A 22259-nucleotide genomic window follows, 5' to 3' on the forward strand; every position below is an offset into this window, starting at 1 on the left:
CTCAGTGGATGAGAGCACGAACTGCTCTCACATAGCCCCCAAGTTTGGTTGCCAGCACCCATGTCTGGTGGTTCACAACCACTTATATATAGCTCCAGCTTCAGGGGATTCAAAGCCCTTTTCTGGGCTCTGCAGTTTCAGTTACTTCATTCATTTGCACCTAGACAGACAGACAGAGACAGACTAGGTCCAGACTGATCTGAGACAACCTCCTGCCCTGTTCTAGGGACCTAGGCTGTGTTAGCTAACTTTTTGTTACTGTGACAATGCATGAGGTTGGTTGTTCGGGCTCAGTTCTGGAGGCTTCAGCCATGGCCAGTGAGCCCTGTTGCATTTGGCCCTGTGGCAAGGCAGCACTTGGTGTGAGTGTGGTGAGCTGCTCTGTTCCCTTCAGTACAGCTGGCAAGTGAAAGAAGAGGAGGTGCTATCTCCCACTAGGCTCCACCCCTTGAAGGTTCCATTATCTTTCCTAGCATAAGCTGGTGACCAAACCTTAGACAACTGGGCCTTAAGTCCTAAAGAGAGAACGAACAATGGATCTTACAGGCCTCTCAGCCGAGTCACTGCAGTGCAGAAAGCCATAGTTTGCCTAAAGCCTCCTTGGGCCTAGGGCTATGGAGAATAGGCTCTTTGTAAGAACCAGAGTGCCTGGGAAGATTGTTTAGTCAATACAGTGCTTGCCTCGCAAGCCTAAAGCCTCCAGCTCAGTCTTCAGAAGCCATGTTTTGCTATTGTTTTGTTTTCAAGCTGGGCATTGGTGGTGTGTGCTTGTAATCCGTTCTTGCCTGGTGAGATAGAGACGGCCTCACTGGCCTCACTGGCCTCACTGGCCTCACTGGCCTCACTGGCCTCACTGGCCAGCCTGCCTAGCTTACTTGTTGAGCTCCAGACCAATGAGACACCCTGTCCCAAAAACACAAGGTGGACAACTGCTAAGGAATGATACCTGAGATTGTCTTTTGGATTTTGCACTAGTACACACACGCGCACACGCACACACACACACACACACACACACACACACACACACACACACACACACTAATTGTGTAAGACAGATGCCAAAACCTTTGTAGGAATCCCTGCTTCTGTAAACAGACTCTTCCTTATGAAGTTATTGAGTGATGTTTTGCCTTTGTCTTAATACAGGCCTTTTGTGACACCTAAGTCACACTGTGCCACCTCTCTTCCTGTGACACACACCCATGCCCAGTGTTTCTCTTGCAGCAGAAAGCAATGACGGCTACCACATCATCCTGAAGTGTGGACTCTGAGCAGCAGGTTCCTGTGCCTGTCCCCGCCCCAGGGATTTCTGGCTGTAGAAGGTGCGCCACTGTCAGCGGCTGTCTCACCTGACAAGCTCAGACCAGAAGGGATTCTGCCCAGACCAGGAAAGCTACAGATGACCATGGACACAAAGTCTGGTGGACAGAAAGCCCCTTCTCCTTTCTTCTTGGCTTTTAGCTTTTTAACAGTTTCTTGTTCTGTTTCCCAGGCAGACAGTGGGAGCGTGCATCTCTTAACCCTGGGCCCTGTAGTTGGAGGCTCCTTTGCTGTATCAGTTCATCCTGACTACTCTCTTGCCTCACCCTGATCCTGCACCTTCTTCTCCAGTCATTGTCTTCATGGCTAGCTCTGCCAACCTCACAGGGACACCACACACAGCTCTCCTCCTAATACTGGCTTCCCTTCTCAGGACCCTGGTAGCCACGCCTCTCTTGTTCTTGGATAAACTGTGGGACTGGGGCTATTTATTGTGCCTTCCACTTCTTTCTCAGTTGCCTTGTATCTAAGGATCTGCTACATTCAAGCTCAGAGTCTCTGCATTGACATGGTAGATGACACGGTGTACCTATGTGGCCGCTCATGGCCATTGTGTATTAGTTCCTTTTCTGTTCTGTGATAAGATACTCTGACAAAGGCAGCTTGATGAAGAAAGGGCTCGTTTTGGCTTAGAGTTTTGTAGGGATAGACTATTGTGGTGAGGAAGGTAGAACAGAAAGCTAGTTGATCTCATTTTCATATACATAGGAAGCACAGAGAGAGAGAGAGTGGGAGAACAGGGAGTGGTGCAAGCCCTCAAGGCCCACCATCCCCAGTGATATACATCCTCCAGCAAGACTGTGTCCTCTAAAAGTCCCACAACCTCAGCAGACAACATCACCAACTGGGACCACATGTTTAAATACATGAGCCTAGGGACACATTTCTCATTCAAGCCACACGTTTTGCCCATGCGACCTCTCACAGTTGGTAGTTAAAGATGCTATGGACTAGGAGATGACATGTGGCTTCCTCACCAGTGGAGAGAGATGAGAACAGAATGATTCCTCCTGGACTTCTACTGTGTAGTCTCATTTCCTGTTGAGTAAGTACTTAAGAGGTAAAGATTTCATGATCCAGTGGCTTGAACCATCCCTTCTAGACCTTGGTTTGGGGTATGTCTCAGTAGATCTCCCTGGCAAGTATGAGGCCCTGGGCACCAGCCAGGTACTACAACAGGAGGGACTTAGGGAATCCCTCTTTCAGACAACCTCCGCTAACCATTGCTGTTTGCCACGTGGCCCGGGGTGGTTAGCACTGTGTTTTCTTCAGTGCTCATTTAAGATTCTATGTTTTCCCAACTGTAAGTGTATAGCTAGTGCTTTGTCTTTGTTGGCATGGTTGAGTCAGTCACCTTTCTTAACTTTGGGGGAATCTGAGGATCAGTAGCTATGGTAGACTTAAGAATTCATCTTCATTTTGTCAGGAATCTATGCCCACCCGAAGCTTCAACCAACTCTTTCATAACTCAAGTTTCCTCGAGCCATGGTAAGTTCCTTTTAGGCTCGAAGATTTGCCAAAGGTTTTGGCAAATACTATTTTACAGGCAGAGAAACTACCCTCACAGCAAAGCTGGGCTCTCAGTTCCTTGTCTTTTGGGACATGTGGGCGGGGTTGACAGCTTTATTGAGACGTTGGTGCTGTGAATATATTGGCACAGGCTCCCATGTGGACAGGGTTTCATTCTGGGAACCTGCCTGGTAGAATGGACAGCTTCAAAGGTAACTTCACCTCCTTGAGGAACTGCCCCATGTTTCCCACATGGCTACACCTGTTTGTTTGCATTGCCACCAGCAGTGGAGGATGGCTCTGATTTCTCTGCCTCCTCGTCCGCAAGCGCTGTGATACCTCGTTCTTGCCTGTCTCCCTCCCCCTCTTCTTCCATCCCCCCCTTCTGTGTAGTCCAGCCTGGCCTCAAAGTCACTAAGTAGAAGAGGATAATTGAACTTCTGATCCCCCTGCCTCTGCTTCCTAAGTGCTAAGAATATAGAAAAGTACCTCCGCACCTAGTTTATGCCGTGCTGGAATAGAACCAGGGCTTTGTTCTTGCTAGGCAAGAGCTCTCTCTACCAGCGGAGCCACCTCCCTAGTGTTGGGCTGTCTTTTTTTTATTACAATATCCTGCAGGTGTCGTGCATATCTCTGGCTAATGATGTTCAATGTCTCTTCACGTTGATTGGCCATTTGTCTACCTTTGGGAAAATGTCTGGTCAGGTTCTTTGCCCATTTTTTTAATTGGGCTGTCTTTTCATTGAATTGTAAAAGTTGGTAAATTCTAAGTGCAAATCCTTTATCATTTTTTTCTTTATTGTGCTCCATTCTGTAGGCTGTCTTTACCCTCTTAATGGTTGATGTTCCTTGGGTGTACAAGTTTATAAATTGGTTGTGCTTGATGGTCTGAACCAGCAGTCCCAGTACTCAACTGAGGATCCCAAGTCCAGCCCAGCCTACATAGTAAGACCCAGTCTCAGAAACAATGGTCATCATTATTATTTTAATGTGTGTGATGCCTGAGTTACCTTCTATTGCTTCTGTTTTTGATGTGGATGTTAAAAAACCATGACCTAATGCAAACTCAGGAATATCTGTGCTTTCTTCTTAGAATTAAAAAAAAAGTTTGTTTTCATTGTATTGCATTAGTATTTTACACATTGATATATACACACACACACACACACACACACACACACACACCCCTGTGAGAATGTTAGATCCTTTGGAACTGGAGTTACAAGTGGGTATGAGCTGCCATGTGGGTGCTGGAAATTGATCCTTGGTCCTTTGGAAGAGCGGCCAGTGCTCCTAACTACTGAGCCATCTCTCCTGTCCCCTTCTTAGAACTTGATTAAAGTTTTAGTTGTTACAATGAGTTCTGATCTGATCTGAGACAGTTTTACATATATGATATGTAGTGAGATAGTCTAGTTTTGTCCTTTTACATGTGAGTATCTGATTATCTTTACCTTTAATTTTTTGAAAGGACTGGAGCTTCTGTAGGCAGCCTTTTGTTGGAGACCTCTAATTCCTGGATCTCTGTGAGCATGGTGGGACCATTGCTGATATTTTGTTCTTTGTACCTTCTTGGTCTGCATTTGTGTCTCCTGTTCTTACAGTCAGCCCCCCTACTTTCCCCCATGTTCTCTTTCTTTCTGTCAGCAGGACTGGGTGATAACCCTCTGTTCTGCCATTTTTCCTGGCACTAACACTTCCTAGTTCTAGAGGAAGGTCATAACCAGATGTTTCCCAAATGTTTCTATGCTTGGATAGAGGGGCAGGCAAGTCACTTAGAATAATTTGCAAGGTACTAGGAGAAACCAGACTAGACTTTGGACCTCTGACTTTCAGCCCATCAGGCTTTCTGTGGCCCCTGGTCAAGTGATAGCTCTACATGGGCCACAGGAATAGAGACTAAACTGATACTTTTTTTTTCTCATACCAAAGTGAATCTAACTGGAGAGCCAAAGATGGCACAGTGTAGAAAGAACAGATGGCATGAGATGTTCCAAGTCTTGTTTGGGGGCCTGTATTAGTTATTTTTCTCATTGTTGCAAGTAAACATATGACAACAAGTTACCAGGAGCAAGGGTTTCTTTCTGGCTCACAGTTTGAAGGTCCAGTCTGTCATGGCTGAGACGTCTTGGCAGCTGGAGCATGGGACAACCCAAAGCAGAAACAGATGGATACAATGCTTATATTACCATCTCCTTTTGTCTTAGTCAGGGTTTGTATTCCTGCACAAAAACATCATGACCAAGAAGCAAGTTGGGAAGGAAAGGGTTTACTCAGCTTATACTTCCACATTGCTGTTCATCACCAAAGGAAGTCAGGACAGGAGTTCAAACCTGTCAGGAAGCAGGAGCCGATGCAGAGGCTATGGAGGGATGTTACTTACTGGCTTGCTTCCTTATAGAACCCAGGACTACCAGCCCAGGGAGAGCACCACCCACAATGGGTCCTCCCACCCTTGATCACTAATTGAGAAAATAAATGCTGGATCTCATGGAGGCATTTTCTCAAGGGAGGCTCCTTTCTCTGTGACACAAGTTGACACACAAAACTGCCAGTACACGTTTTTACTCTGCAAAACCTCAGCCATAAAATGTTAGGGCAGGTCTTCCCACCTCAGGTAACTAATCTAGAAGACTCCTCACACACTTACCTGGCAGGGGGAGACCAGGATCAAGGAGGTAGTCTTTCCAGGGCAGTGCTTATCTTTTGCACTCTGGATGTGCTTGACTGAATAATTTTTGGTAGTGGAGGAATGCATTCTTGCTCTTGCTGAGTGAATTAAAAGAATAGAAAAGAAACCCCCTGGCAGACATAGCCAGAGGTTTGTTTCCATGGTGATACTAAGTCCCATCAAGTTGACTATCAAGATTAGTTATTGTGGGGGTCTAGAAAAGGTCAGACATTGCCCTAGTGACCTCTTACCCAGTCTGCCTGGAGCCCCTTGAGAGCTATTAACCGGGAAAAGGCTAGAACCCATAAGCACGTCACCAGTTCCTAAGTCCAGTGTTGCTTCAGGGGCTGGCCCAAGTGACTGAAGTTCTGAAAATCATTAACACATCAGTGGAAGAAATAGAAAGACTCTTTAGCTGTTGTCAGTGGAAAGTTGAGGTTGTTGGGGGCAAGGGGAATTGAATATAGTCACTGCCTTAGGTACACTGGAGGAACAGAACCAAAAGTCAAGGGTCCCAGGCTGCATCATGAATGACTGTCTCCCTTTAATACAAGGTGAACAGTATAACCCATTGATAGAGTGTCCCTGTGTTTGAACTCCAGAACTACCCCCGAAAACAAGAAGCATTGACTTGGAGACCTGAGAACCTGGAAACTGTAGTCAGTAGGTGAATCTGAGCTGCGGGAAAACTTGACCACTGTTTCCCTTTCTTCAAAGTCATGTGGTAGACAGGTGACCTTTGATTGTCCTCAGTATGCACAGTGCCACCAGTGCTGCTGCATGTCAACCCTAGTGGACGCCTGGTCACCAAGCCCCAGGCCTTCCCTGACTGCAGCTAGGTGAGTGTGATTGTGTAGGTGTGGACCTCAGAGTGATGAGCTGCTGGATGCTGTCATCCGAGCTAGTTTTCTTGGCCAGTATGGAATGTTCTTTTCTCTTTCCTCTTCCTGTCTCTTTGTCCTCTGAAGACAAGAGTACTGGGCCCAAGAAACAGTGAGACCCTGGGAAGCACCCAGACTCCCTTCCCAAGGTCGGCTCTACTTAGCTGCTCCTCAGTCTCACTAGGCTCACAGAAGAGTCTCTGAACCCCTCCAGGTATTGCTGTAAAGGGTCTGTATCTAGCCTGGGCCTTCAGGCTGTTCTTTCTAAGGACTGGAGTGAAGACGTCTGTGTTCCCTTCCTTCCAAAGAGTGTTCCCTTTATATTTGCAGGCAGGGACTGAACTCAGTGCTGTCTGTCTGATCTTGCCATCAATTGGTTATTAGAGAACATTATCTTCGAACCTAGTTTGGGGAATGATAGCCTTGCCATCAAAAATTACAGTAAATTATTATATTTTGGATTGCTTGTGTTAAATCATGCAGGACTGGGGTGTGGCACAATGGCAGAGCACTTGCCAACCATGAGCAAGGCTCTGAGTTCTATCCCTACTTTCATAAAACCAATAATACGTTGTGGAGAGCTGGGTGTGGTGGTGCAAACCTGTAATCCGAGTACTCAGGGCAGTGCTGCAACTGGGGATTGGAAGCAGGGTGACTGAGTTTGAGGCTAGTCTAGGCTATTATTAAGAAATTGTTTTCTCTCGTGCCAGCATACATAATTTTACCTCTTGGCCCTTAAATACTGAAATATTTAGTCCTCAACTCCTCCTTTTTATATATATGTATTTTTTGTATTTTATTGTCTTATTTGGCAGTGATAGAGAACAAACCCAGAACCCACAGCCTCACACATGTGAGGCAGGTGTCTTGAGCTGGCCCTAAGCTCAGTTGCCTTCTCTCTCCTTAGGATTATTTAAAGCACTCACAAGCACTAAGGGCTGTCTTAACAAAGCATTCTGCATAAACTTAGGAGAAGTCTGTGTATTCAGAGGTATTCAGAGACGTCTGGAGAGTTCTTTGCCTTCTGTGTGTCTGACTTCTGGAAAGTTCTGATCCTCACTTGGCTCCCAGGGACTATGCCCAGCCTTTCCATGAGACAGAGAGAGTACAGAGGTCTCTTCCTCAAATGCTCCCTGCTACCTGGAACCCTGCTCGGCCTTTGCCCTGGTCCCCTGGCCAGGGTTTGATAGAAGAAAGGACTTTTGTGCTGTATTTATGGGCTGCAGAACTGTAGGGGGTGGCAGCGGCCAGAGCCTCCTACCAGAACCTGTCCTGGAAAGGACAGACTGATTTCAGCAGGTGCCTTTAGACTAAACTCCTGTTGGCTTGGCATCTCTGGAGTGTGCAGATTCTTCTTCATATACGCTGGATACTTCCTGTGTGGTTGTGATTGCTGGGCAGCTTCCTGCTGTCCCTGGACCCAGATTTCTACAGTTCTTGGTGGGCAGAGAGTTGTGTTCCTCAGCAATGTTCATCTTTCATGGCTTGTCTTATCATCTGTAGGCCACTCTAAACCTGCCTCTCCTATGTTCCACTTTGACCTGCTTCTCATTAAGTTTCCCCCCAGCCCTCTGCCCAGGTTTCTAGCTGGGGAAACAAACCATTGAAAAGTGAGGGACAGACTGGGTCCTTAAACTACAGCAAGTTGACAGGTCACATTCAAAACATGGATACACTACAAACAAAATTGCCCTTGGGTCATGTGTACAGCATATACAGAAATACAAGTGGATCTTGTGTCTAGATATAAATCCCATCCCCAAGATAATGTATTATGTATGTTCGTATTGGTAGTTTAAGACCTCAACCTGCCCAGATAGAGGCTTTAAAAAAAAAAAAAATCTAGGATATGCAACCTCCAGTGGACTGAGCCAGGTTGAGTATCTAGCATCCAGTTCAGGTCCCATGCATCTGTTAGGTACACGGACAAGCTCCTTCCTACATGGCTGCCCTGTTGCTCTGTCACTCAGCTGACCGTACTACTGGAGAGAGCTTTGTGGGTCCAGTATTAGAGACAAGCAAAGGGGACGGTTTCATGCACTGACCTATCTCTTCCTGCTGGGTTAAGGTTTCATTACTTTCATGCTTTGAAGTGATTCTTTCTTGAGGTTTTCTCACCTACCTTCTTTCTCTGGGTGGGGTGATTTTTTTTCTAAAGGTGGTGGGTGATTTTTTTGGGGTAGTCCAGATTGGTCGAATGTGTATGGCAGGTCATGGGGAAGGGGACCATGGAAACCCACATTGTCATAATGCTATGTTGTTTTTGTACCTGAAAAAAAAAAAAAGCATATTTTGCACTTGTAAATGAGAAATCTGTATGTGAGCTCTGTGCTGGGTCAGAATGCAAATAAAACCATTTGTACTAAACCCACGTGGCTGGGGCCTCAAGTTGCTTTGTTTACTGAACAAATGATGTCACTGTTGTGGAGTATTGGGGGACGCAGCTCAGTGGCATTAGGTACACATGCATGCCGCCCTAAGCATCCTCTGTGGAGTTCTTTCTTGCAGAACTGAAACCCCGCAGCCATTAAACATGGCTCCCCAGTCCCTCCCACCAGCCCTTTGCAGCTACCACCTACTTTGTGTCAATCTAAAAATGAGGGGCTTCATTTAAAGTGAAATTCAGTATATGTCTTGTGTAGGAGATTGAGTTACAGCATGGTTTAGGGTCTCCTCTTTTCAAAGCTTAGGGATACTCAGCTGTGTGGCTGGACCATGTATGTATGTGTCTGTTCACTCTCAAGGAACACAGACGACTCCCACCCGTGACCATGGTGAATGACACTGCTCTGCAGATTCCTCCGAAGGTCGCTCTTGATTAAGTACAAATATAAAAATTCAGAAGTTAAAAAAAAAAATGGTATTCTGTTTAATTCTGCAGCCAGAGGTAGAAACTGTTAGACATCAGTACTGCTTAAGGTTCCAAACTTAAACTCTCCATGTAGTAAGGATGACCTGAAACTTCTAAATTTCCTGAACACCTGTAATTTCAGCAGTAAGGAGTAGAGGCAAGAGGATCAGAAGTTCAAGGTCATCCCTGGCTATACACCAAGATTGAGGCCAGGCTTACTTAAAATGAGATATTGTCTCAAAAAAAAAAAATTATGCTCACCCTGGGTCCCTGCAGAGTCACCTCTTCTGTGGACCCTACAAACCTCTGATGTCTAAGGTTTGGCCTCAGCACACCTCTCTCTGGTACCTCCTGGACCTAGACCTATGTTGACATTGCTGGTGCCTCCTGCTGATGACTGGAAAGGCCTGTGATTTCCTGCTGCCGCCCTCCTCCATGTCCTGACACAGGGGTATTTTCCCTCCCAGAGAAGTGTAGGACTTGCAGAGCTAGGGTAGGAAGGCCTAGCTTAGACACCATGGCATGTCCTCTTTTCTTATTAAATCTTAAGCCTGCGATTTTATTGTAATTATGAATTTTAAAATGAAGACTGTTAATTTCTGCTTCAGACTGACACATGAAGATATATTTTTTTAGCTCTGGCACATTTCACCTGGGGTTCCCAATCTGACTGGGGTTATTCTCAGAGGTCTAGGAAACCTCTCTTCCTAGGGATCAGGACATAACTCTTCAATAGAGTATCTGCCATTTGAGCATTAGAACCCAAACTTTAAATTTTAAAATTTATTTATTTATTTATTTATTTATTTATTTAGATAGATAGATAGATAGATAGATAGATAGATAGATAGATAGATAGGTAGGTAGGTAGGTAGGTAGGTAGGTAGGTGGATGGATGGATGGATGGATGGATGGATGGATGGATGGATGGATGGATAGATGGATAGATGGATAGATGGATAGATGGATAGATGGATAGATGGATAGATGGATAGGTTAAAGCCAGCACTGAGGAAATGGAGACAGGCAGGTCCCTGGAGTGCTGGCTAGTTCAATTAATGAGCTCTGAATTCAGTGAGGGATACTGTTTAAATAAGTTAGGCAAGCTGAGCCTGGTGGCATATGCCTTTTACCCTAGCACTTGATATAGGAAGTCAGAGAGGCAGGAGGATCTCTGTGACTCTGAGGCCAGCTGGTCTACATACCAAGTGAGTTCCAGGACAGCCAGGGCTACACCTTGTCTCAAACAACAAATTAGGAAAATAATGATAGAGTAGGACCCTCAGCATTGACCTCTGGCCTTTACAAATATGTACAAACATACCATACACATACACACACCACCGTACACATGAACATGTACAAATGCCCACACATATGCACATGTGAGAATGGAGTGGGAAAGAAAAAAATGAAAATTCAATGTTGCCCACACCGGTTCTGCCTGGCTGGATTCTGAACCTGGTACCAAGGTTTATAGCACCCCTATTTAGGCTCCATAACCGGCTTTTATTTTTTTACAAAAGAAGGCTGAGACTGGAGTATGGTCTAGTTGGTAAAACGTTTGCCTAGCCTGCTGGAAGCCCTGATTTTCATCCTCAGCATTGCATAAACCAGACATGATAATACATACCTATGACCCCAGAATTTGGGAGGAAAGGGCAAGAGGATCAGACATTAGTGTTCATTGTCGGCTACATGGAGAGTTCAAGGCCAACCTAGATTACCTGAGACTCTGTTCAAAGCAACAACCAAAACCAAGGCAACTCTTCCTTGAGGAGCCCATACCTGGTCCAGGGCAGCTGGGGTGGGGTGCATCGTGGGGGTGAGAAGAAAAGATGAACTGGTTGATCTTTAGGGGCTGTTCATCTGTAATTCATTCATGTTCTTTTTCAACCAGTGGTCCTCTTGCGCCACAGTGTGGGGTACCAGGCACTATAATGGAGACATGAATAGAGAGAGTGACTGTCTCCTACGTGCAGAATCTTTCCAAGGCCCCTACTTGTGTGGCTAACTCAAGCATACGCTGTCACCTTTAAGAAAAAAAGTTCATTGTTGGTGGAAAGACAGAGTGAGCCTGCAGCTTCCAAAGCCCCAAGGGCCATGTTTGTGTACAAAACAGAGAAGGGCGGTGTGGGACAGCCAGGGCTGGGTACACAGAGGCCCACTGTCAGGCAGGGCTGAAGGTCGAAGCTCCTATGTGACAGAGTAATGTTACTGTGGTGGGATTTCAGCCTGACTGACTGCAAACCTGGAGGGGCATGCCGTAGGGAATCATGTAGATTCACCCTTTCAACCCCTCCTTAGGGGAGCAACTCAGGGGGGCTTTGGAAGGCAGGGTGCTCTGAGGCCTTCAGAAAAAAAAAAAAAAAAACCCTCAGGACTGTGTGAGGACTCAGAGCTAGTCTAATGTCTGTGGTTCCTGCTGCTGCTGGGGAAAACTGAGGCCCACTGGAAGGAAACAAAGAAGTCAGGTACCCACACATAAGGTGTATAGGCTGAGCCACCTTCTCCTTGTAGCCCAGGCTGACCTCAAACACCATTTGATCTTGAACTTGTGATCCTGTCTCCACCCCGAGTGCATACCTCACTCAGTTTATGTGGTGCTGGGGGTGGGGGTGGGGGGACGAGCGTGCCAGGCAAATGTTCTATCTCCTCAGCCCTGTAAACTGTTCCCTGTATGTCATACACAACGCACCGCTAAGTGCTTCCTTGCTCTGGAAGCCAGTGGGGTGTCGTCCAAATCATCACCGTGTGGCAGGAGAGTAGAGATTGGAAAAAGCTCATCAAGATTATCCTGAAGCCGGTTAGAAAAAAGACTAGAAGCCCTTCCTCAGCTGAGCTGGGCTTCATACAGCAGTCACTGGGAGAAAAGCCTGCCACACTCAAATGTGGACGAGGTCTGTGCTGTGAAAATCACCTATAAGAAGGTCCTGAGCCTCGTGGCCCAGCACCTTTTCTTCAGTGACCCTTGTTGGCTGTTTGTTTGTTTGATATGTGGGGATGTGCACATACCTGCTGCATTATGTGTGTGTGGAAGTCGGAGGGACATTCATGGCAGCAGTTCTTGCCTTCCATCATTTTGGTTCTGGGAGTCAAACTCGGCACTTTAAGCTTGGCAGAAAGCGGCTTTATCTGTGGAACCACGTTGCTGGCTTCTGGGCCATCCCTTTTGATGTCTTCCTTTCCCAGGGCTCACTAGCCTGCTTTCCTTTTCTTAATTTATCATCATCATCATCATCATCATCATCATCATCATCATCATCATCATCATCATTATTATTAAAATTTTATGTGAATTGGTGTTTTGCCCACTTGTATATCTGTAGAAGGGTGTGGGATCAACTGGAACTGGAATTACAGACAGTTGTGGGCTGCCATGTGGGTGCTAGAAATTAAACCTGGGTCCTCTGGGAGAGGCAGCCTGTGCTTTTAACCACTGATCCATCAATGGTATTCTCTGTCACTCTCTACACACAGCAGAAGGCCCACAAAGTGGGTACCTAAGGAGTCATGGTGACACCAGGTAGATGGGCAAGGTAGGTCTTACTACCCCAAAGTTACAAGGGAGGCTTTCTCTGGGAGGGAGGGGCCATGAGAGAGGCTAGTGCCTGGTGGGAACACAAAGGTGTCTATTTCTGGCCTGGGTGACAACCGTGAGGCTTTGTGCTAAGTCACTGAGCTGTGCTGTTTTGTACTTTTCTGCATATGAATTCCATTGCACAATGGGGAGCTGACAGAAAAGGGGGGGACAAGCAATAAACTAAATGTGCCATTCTGCTGAAGGACCTGCCCTTGGGGTGTGTCCGGCTGGAGTGCTATTCCTGAGAGCTAGGGTAGTTCTGGCTTCCCTTGCATCACCTTCCTGGTACAGGTGTGAATGGGACGCTAGGCACCCTCCTTCGGGGGGCCTCACCCATCTCTACCAGCCATACACTCTTACTTCCAGGCCAAGGTGGGTGTAATTTCTCTACTGTCCCTACTTAAGGGGACTGAGAATTCTAGAAGCTGGGGCCTCACCTGGGTGTCTACACAGATGGCTTTTTAAGGTCTTATCACATTCCATTCATTCTCTGCCCCGCCCCCCCCCCCCATGTGTGACTCAAGCCTGTAATCATAGCACTGAGGCAGGAGGATCATGAGTTTCCAGGCCAACCTGGGCCACACAGTGTGTATGCCTGTGTTGTTCCCATGTGTATACATTTGTGTGTGCAGGTATGCATGCCCATGCATGCACATGTAGAGGGCAAGCAGAGCTTTACAATGGGTGCCTTCCTCTAATGCTCTCCACATTTCTTTGAGAGAGGGCCTCTCAAAGAAATGAACCTAGAGTCAGCTAGGTTGGCCTTGCTGGCCATCAAGCCCCAGAGATCTGATTTCATCTTCCCAGCTCTGGGACTCTACCTGGGCACTGCCTGGCACCTAACATAGGTACTTGGGATTCAAGCCCAGGTTCTCAGGTTAGAGCAGCAAGTACTTTCTCTCTGAGTCAACTCGACAGCCCACAGCGTGAATGAATGGCTTCCAGCAATTTAGTGAGCAAAGAAAGCCTCTCTATTCCCTCAAGAAGCAGTCCCACACCATCCCTTATGCCCTGTCAGTCCTCTGAATCTGTTTCATAATGCCACAGAGGGTTGTGTCTGTCACTGGCCCATGGATTAGGATGCCATCCAGTGGGATGTGGGCCTTTCTTTCTTACCCTCTGTGTTGCAGCTGCCTGGAACAGAGCCAGACAAGATGTTCAGTAAAGACAAGAGGAAGCAAGCGGGGAGATGGCTCCGTAAGAGTGATCATTGTGGAGACATGAGGCCCTGTGTTTACATCCCTAGAACACACATGTAAAAGCCTAGGTGTGACTATGAGCACATGCATGTAACCCCAGTGCTAGAGGGGGGGCAGGGGGGGGCAGAGACAAGTGGGTTGCTGGGGTTTTCTGGCTTCTAGCCTGGCTCTAGATTTGGGAAGAGACACTGTCTCAAAGGAACCAGCTGGGGATCAATGATGTCAGACGCCTGAAGTCCTCCTCTGGCCTTCACACATGTGCACAGATAGATGCATTCACATGCATTTGTGTTCATGCACACCCCTACTCCCAACATACACGCAGTGACCAAACGGGGCTCCTCCTGTCTCATGCGTGTGTACTCTCCACTTACCTGTGTTACACCTGCAGTGACTGACTGACACTGAGACCCGATGACTGTCACTGTTCCTTACCTCCGTTCATGCCCTGGCTGCCAGGCTTTCCATGGATGTTTCCTCTCAGAGCCCCAGAGGGACACTGGGCTCTCCTAGAGCCTGGCCCCAACTCACAGGAGCTGATTGCCTCCAGTCAGGTAAAAGAAAAGGCTCAAGAAAGTGGGCCTTAGGTGCTACACGCTGAGGGTCTTCCCAGGCCTGGGACTCAATGCCATGACTCTCCTTTCCTTGTTACCTGTGGGTGTTGGGCACCAGCATCATCTCACTTGGCGGAACCCATGGTGCAGAGTGAAGTTCCCACACTGTGAGCCCCAGATCTGACTTAGACCTTACCCATCCCCCCAGGCCCCAGGGCATGAAGTGAGGGGTCACGTCGGGAACGTGGGAGGAGCTGCCTGGAAAAAGCCCCACAGACCAGCTTTGAAGGTTTGGGTGTTTTCTGGACATCATGTTTGAGATGAATATGCATGTGTTTACTTGTGATCTCTCTCTCTCTCTCTCTCTCTCTCTCTCTCTCTCTCTCTCTCTCTCTCTCTTCAGCCCCATGTTCTTATATTCATACATCCCCACCTCAGTGTGTATGTGTGGGTACACTCATCTGTGCACGCAAGCGTGAAACCAGAGATCAGCATCTGGTTTCTTTCTTAATTGCTCTTCTCCTTATACTTTGAGACGAGGTCTCTCACTGAACCTGGAGCTCACCATTTGGGCAAGAGTCTCTGGCCAGCGAGCTCAGAGGTCCACCTATGTCCACTTCCCTCTTCCCCTTAGCACTGGGGTTACATGGGTGCTGGAGATTGGAGTTCAGGTCCCAGGAGGCATGGCAAGATCTTACCCACTGAAGCATCTCCTTAGTGTCCTGTTCACTTCAGAGTCTCATGTAGCTCGGGTTGGGAAGGATGACCTTGAACTTCTGACCTTCTCACTTCTACCTCTGTAGAGTGACTACAGGTGTGGACCACATGCCCCTTTATGCAGTGCTGGAGACTGAACCCAGGATTTTGTGTATTTCAGGTAAGCACTCTACCAACTGATCCAAATCCCCAACTGAGGGCATTTTCAAGCATGACCTTAGCACCGTGACCCACACCAGGCAGTTACTGGGGCACAAGGAATTAATTTGGGTTATTTTGAGGCTCTGAGGCTGTTGGCAGGAGGAGCAGGCTGGTACAGTGCAGGGTGGACAAGTGAGGCTGTGGTGTGGCCAGAGAGAGTAGGAAGGAGACTTTGGAGCTGGTAGCACCCCTCACAGAGGCCTGGGATGAAGCCTGAGACTGAACCTAGCTGGAACAGAGTGGGGAGCCCGGGACTCACAAGTGGGGATCAAGGGTGTCCTTCAGCCCTGTGTCTAGGATCCTACACAAAGACCGGCTTCACACTGGGCTGACAATCCCGGTCAGCCAAGGACCCTGGGTCGTCCTGTTCAGTGAGAACAGAATGTCCTCAAGCAGGGAACAGGGAGTGGAGGGCAGGAAGGAACAGAAAAATCAAGTCAGGGAAAGCAACTGGCAGGAGCCAGGTCTGCTTTGTAACCACCTGATGAGTCACCCTTTCTCTCAGGGCCTTCATCTTCTGTGTCACAAGCCACATAATTCTGTCCCTTCCCATCCCCAATAATAGTGGTGCACCTGGACCTGGGTTACAGAACTGGATTTAAACCCTCCTGGGCTGATGTCTGAACTCGGAGAAGGATGCTTTGAGTCCAATGTGGGCCTCAATGATGTTGTGGGAGCTCCGGGCAGATGACAGGTGACTTGCTCAAAGCAGTCTTAGGCAGGCCTGTATCTGTCACTTGTTGGCCCCTGGTGGGTAAGACGGGGTAAGATGTCTAGTCTCCTGTCACCACACATCCCTCACATGCAAATGAGGAATGAGTCACTTAAGCACTGGCTTGTGGCTGGCTCACCTAGATATTCTGTGTGTGTGTGCATGTGTGTGTGTGCATGTGTGTGAGTGCATGTGTGTGTGAGTGTGTGTGTGCATGTGTGAGAGAGCATGTGTGCATGCATGTGCGTGTGCATGCTGTGTGTGCATGTGTATGAGTGTGTGTGTGTGAGTGCGTGTGAGTGTGTGACTGCATGTGTGTGTGTGAGTGTGTGTGTGCATGTGTGTGTGAGTGCGTGTGTGTGTGTATGTGTGTGCGCGTGTGTGTGAGTATGTGTGTGCATGTGTGTGTGTGCATGTGTGTGTGAGTGTGTGAGTGCGTGTGTGAGTGCATGTGAGTGTGAGTGAGTGTGTGTGCGTGTGTGTGTGCGTGAGTGTGCGTGTGTGAGTGCATGTGAGTGTGTGTGTGTGTGTGTGAGTGTGTGAGTGCGTGTGTGAGTGCATGTGAGTGTGTGTGTGTGTGTGTGCGCGTGAGTGTGCGTGTGTGAGTGCATGTGTGTGTGTGTGTGAGTGCGTGTGTGAGTGCATGTGAGTGTGTGTGTGTGTGTGTGTGTGTGTGTGTGTGAGAGAGAGTGTGTGAGTGCGTGTGTGTGCGTACAGGTGACTGTCTTTGCATTTGTCTGAGGATGGCACAGGATGCTCCTGCCATTGTTCCCCAGGTGCCATCTACTCTACCTCTTCTCTGTTTTGTTTGTTTTTGCGTCCACTGGTCCAGCAAACTGTCCCTGCTTTCCCAATATGGGGGTTATTCCAATATGAGGGTGTACACCGCCATGGAAATTTTCTTCTTTTAATGTGGGTTCTCAGGATTGAGGCAAGGTCCATATGCTTGCAAGGCAAGCACTTCATTGACTGAGCCATACCTTCCAACCAGGACATTCTTGCCAGGCTTCACAGCACACGAAAGAGACCCATGGCTTTTCTATATAAACATTTGGCAAAGTTTCAGTGAGCTAAACCATATGCCTCACACATGACTGACCCTTGGGAAGCATCATGTCTCCTGCAAGGCCTTTAGGCCAGAAGTATGCTCCAGAGAACCTGCTCAGAGGCAAGAAATCTCATGATGAGTTGGTGGGCAGGGCAAAGTGACCTTAACTGTGCTGGGAGATACCCGAACCCCTGAGACTTAGAGGAGAGAGGTGGAGCAGCAGCAGCCAGAGTGTGCATGTGGGGTAAGGAAGGAAGTCATAGTTGAAGCTGCAGAGGCTACATGGGAAAAGGGGGTGCACCACTGAAACGGGGGTGAGGACAATACAGCCTTGCTCCTGTACCTCCCCTGGCTCCCCTAGCTGCTCCAGTTGCAGTTTGAAGGTGCTGCCAACTGCTCAGGGATGTTCTGGGGCCAAACTATGTCCCTTGCCTACTGTCGCCACCACGAGGCTTGGTGCCAGCTGCATTGTCTCTGGAATACAAATTGCCTTTAAGGCCTTAGAGCCTGGAGGTTATCAGCATCTTGGCACTAGGAGGAGCAGGCTAGGGTTCAGGAAGATTCAGGTGCTCCTGGGCTGGGCTCTGAAGCCAGCCAGTCTGGTGCCTCTTACTAGATAGGTGACACTGGACGGCTGACTGAACCTTCAGGGGGGCCTCAGCTAACTCATCTATGAAACAGAGCTAGTATCGCCTACCGGTGGTGCTGTGTTAGGTTTATTGAGTGTGTCTGAATAACTGCTCACAGTAGCCTGGCCTGGTGTGCACATCACAGTAACGGGATACATAACATATAACAGCCCTTTTAACAAGGATGCTGTCCCTTTCCTGACGGTGAGTAGGGCCACCTTCTCCTTGCTTGTCCTGTAGCCCTGTGTGATTTGACCCCCGTCCAATGGCTGGCCACATGTGTCACCATTCAAACCTTCCTTCAGCACCACCCTAAGCCTGCAACCACCCTGAGGGCCGCTCAGCTCATCCTTGAGTAGTGTTCTGCACCAGGCAGGCCCAGCACCTGTTCCTTAGCTTATGCATCTCCGCCCCCAGGAAGCTAATGGTGTCGTGAGGATTGAAGAAGCTGGGTTCTTGGCTCCCGGAGCTTGGTTATAGACACAGAAGGCAGAGACTGGATTCCAAGGCTGCTTCTGTCTCCTCTAGACATTCTGCTTTTTGCAGTTAAGGCTTTGGAGGGCTGCTGAAGTGAGTGGCCCTGGTCCATCTTAGTTGCCAGCTGCTGGGACTAAGCATTGTCGTGGCTACAGTCTCCTTTCCTGCCAGAGAATGAACACTTGTGTCTTCTGCATGGTGACCTTGAGTGATGACTCCATGGAAATATAAAGATGTGGCCTCTGTTCCTGCTTGAGATAGCTCTGCAGGGTCATATCCAATTCCACAGCTGCCTGTGTGGTGGGGGATAGACTGCCTCAACCCCATGTCCAGGAGATAACACTCAGCAACAAACCCCCCTCTGCTCCCTCTCCTCTTCCCTGCTCTGCCATGTCAAGGCCCAGAGCAAGTGCTCACTGAGTCTTCCAAGATATTCCTATCCAGCCATCGGAATTCCAGAAAGCCTACAGAACCTGCTAATCTAAGTCCTTCTGGGTGGCATCACAGCACCCCTGTATCCCCTGGGAATAGGACCAGGTAGAATCACTGTAGTCAGAAGCCATTGGGCACCAGGGTGGTGCAGGCCCATGCTCCCCAGAGTTCCAGATGGCTCAAGCAGAGTCCCACTCCTGGACCCTGCCATGCTGTCTCCAGATGGAAGATACATGCGGCATGTAGCGCCTGGCTCCCATTGGTGGAATCAAGGAATGAGGGGGTTGGGCTGACCCAGGAATGAAGGGGGAAGGCTATCTGGGGACTTGGGCTAGGGAAAGGTACTTCAAGTCTTTATAATGCCCCAGACCTTTAGCGACATCTCTGGACTGGGACCATAGCTGTACAGCTAGTGTGCACTGAGCTAGTGGCAACAGACAACTTTAAAAGTAGAGTGTATGTGTGTATATGCATGCAGAGACCAGAGAACAAACTCAGCTGTTGGATTAGTGTAGTTGGTGGTGAGTCCCAGGGACCTGGCTGTGTCCACACCCGGCTTTTTTGTGGGCATTCTGGGAGTCAAACCCAGGTCCTCATGTTTGTAAGGCTGAAGCTAACTCTTAATGGACTCAAGCTATCTTTCCAGAGTCTTGAAGCTGCTCTTTAAAGCTCGTCTGCTTTTACCAGTGTCTTCTCTTCAGGGTTTCAGAGTTATGCAGGCTTCTTGCTGTCATTTCCTGAGGCCCCATTGTATGGGCAAAGCATGGAGTCCTAGGATGGGACTTCATACAGGCTGGAAAAGTTCAGAATTAGCCACAGGCTAAGGTAATGGTTGGACTCAGGGCTAAGGGGACTTCTCCATCAGTCAAATGCTTGCCTTACAAACACTAGGAACTGAATTCTATCCCTAGAACCCTATTATGGACAGTGGACCTCTGGATCTTGATGTCCAGACAACTTAGCCTACTGAATGTGATACAGGCTAGTGAGAGACTGTCTTAGTTAGGGTTTCATTGCTGTGAAGAGACACCATGAACAAGACAACTCTTATAAGGAACAACATTTAATTGGGGCTTTCTTACAGTTTTAGAGGTTCTGTCCATTATCATCATGACAGGAAGCATGACAGCATCCAGGCAGACATGATGCTGGAGAAGGAGCTGAGGGTTCTACATCTTGATCCCATGGTCACCAGGAGAAGACTCCCTTCTGCAGCCAGCCAGGAAGAGAGTCTCTCTTTCACACTAGACAGAGCTTGAGCATGGGACCTCAGAGTGGTGAACTTCCCCCACATTGACGAACTTCCTCCAAGGTCACACCTACTCCAACAAGGACACCTAATAGTGGCACTTTCCATGAGCCAAGAATATTCAAACTACCACAAAGACCATCTCTTGAGGTAAACATAGGAAGTAACTGAGCAACCAAACCTGAGGTACACACACACACACACACACACACACACAGACACACACACATACACACACACACATACACACACACATACACACACACATACACACACACATACACACACATACACACATACACACACACATACACAGACACATACACACACAGACACACACATACACACACACACACACACACACACCTGCACATTTGAAGTACCTGCGCACACACACATACTCACACACAAAGGTTTGACTGGTCAAGGTCAGAGGCCAGGGCTGCAGAGGTTATGTGCATACATGGGATGAGAGCACTGAGTTTGAGAAGATTTCAAGTCCTAAAGGGCCTGAGTGCCCAGCACAGAGCAGCTTGGGATCGTCCTCACTGCCCCAACCATCCTGGTCAGTGGGGAATTTGCTGGATCTTGGCATGTCTTATACACCAGGCTGGTGTGCCTGGGCGGTGGTGCTGGCTTCTTGCAGACAAAGCCATGGTCTTTCATTGCTGGGCTTTCGGCCTCCTTTGGGCCCATGTGGGCCTCTGGCAGTAAATGCTAACTATATGAGTAAGGCAGGTGTCTGTGGGGTGGGGGGGGCCCTTCCTCTCAGGGGCTTTGCAATTCAATTTTATCATACTATTTAAACTTTTATTGACTGTGGAAGATAAGGGGAAATCCAGAACTCCTTGCTACTCACAGGTACCCATCTATTAGTGTGTCTTTCCTATTGGCTGTCCACCCATCTATCTGCCCATCCCGGTAAACACTTGGGTGCTGCTGCTGCTGTATAGCTCTATAATGTACTGAGACTTTGCTGAGCCCCCGGGACCGGAGGGGACATGTAGTCTATCATCAGAGAACCCTGTCAGTGGGTAGGATCACACAAGCAAATGATAGGCACAACGGGACAGAAAAAGGCTCCAGTTCTGAGGGGCCCCCAGGAGACACCCCGCGTGGCCTGGGGGATTTTTCATCTAGGAAGTTTCCCAGTATTACTCAGACATGACATGCTTCCCACAGACTCCTGTGTTTGCACACTTGGTCCTCAGCTGTCAGTTCTCTCTCGGGAGGCCACGTGGGACCTGTATGAAGTGGGTTTTCCTGGAAAAGAAAGGCCTTCTGGGTTAGAATCAGGCCGTAGTCTCAGCCACCCCTGCTTCTTGACTCACTGAGATATGAGCAGACATCTTTCTTTTTCTACTGGCGCAGCTAAGAGCCACTGCCTCCCCCCCAACCCCCCCAGCCCATGAGAATCTCTACCCTCAATCACAAGCTAAAAGGAACCCTTCTTCCCTTATGTTCTTGTCAGGTATTTGGCCACATTGTGGGGGAAAAGTAACACATTTCCCTAACCATTGGTGAAACATGAGGTTGTAAGATAAAACAGGTGGCCATTTTTCAGAGAAGAAGCAAGCACCATGATGGACAGGAATACAATGCACCACAACTCACGGTGAGACAGTGTGGCACAACCTCTGGGCACTGGCTGTTATTCACATGATATATTATTACATTACATATTCTTAAATGTCAGTTATTTTTTATCATTTCTGTGATAAAATTCATGGGGAAGGCATGGCAGCAAGAGACTGGCTGGACACAACTCACAGTCAGGAACCAGAGTGAAAGGAAGTAGGGCCTGGCTATCAGATCTCAAGGCTCACCCCTCTGTGCAGTAATGTTCAAGAACCTTCCCATTCATTGCCACCATCAAGACACCAAGAGATCCAACATTCAAGATTATAGGGGAAATGTTGGGCCTTGGACAAGGTAATTCCATTTAACCTGCCACCTTCAGTCACATAAGGCACAGGTAGAAGGCGTGATTAACAAGTCTCCACCTCCAGAGATTTAAATATTAATGAATTATCAAAAGGCCAGGGGCGTAGCTAATTAAGTTATTTCCTCCCCCTTTCCCCTCCCTATAAGAACCAGGCTCCCCTGGCTTTTGGGGGGGAAGCGCATACCATCTATATCCACTCCACATGCCATGAACAATAAAGCTTTGGAAAACCGGACTCCACGTGTCGCCTGGTCTCGCCGCCAGATTCCCAGCTTTTG

At 48.2% G+C, this 22259-nt stretch overlaps 1 protein-coding gene across 2 annotated transcripts in view; it reads left to right on the forward strand.

Annotated features, from left to right (window-relative positions):
- Positions 1-8751, forward strand: part of Tfcp2l1 (transcription factor CP2 like 1) — a 57256-nt gene extending 48505 nt beyond the window's left edge. The window contains exon 15 of one of the 2 annotated variants that reach the window (XM_076941027.1): positions 1231-8751. In XM_076941027.1, coding sequence (XP_076797142.1) covers positions 1231-1274 — 44 coding nt within the window. In that variant the 3' untranslated portion in view covers positions 1275-8751. Of the gene's footprint in view, positions 1-1227 lie in introns of both variants that reach the window. The other variant, XM_034513409.2, reaches the window with a different exon arrangement.
- Positions 8752-22259: the final 13508 nt, after the last annotated feature.

Source organism: Arvicanthis niloticus, chromosome 10 (genome assembly GCF_011762505.2).
Source record: "Arvicanthis niloticus isolate mArvNil1 chromosome 10, mArvNil1.pat.X, whole genome shotgun sequence".
Taxonomy (NCBI): Eukaryota; Metazoa; Chordata; class Mammalia; order Rodentia; family Muridae; genus Arvicanthis; species Arvicanthis niloticus.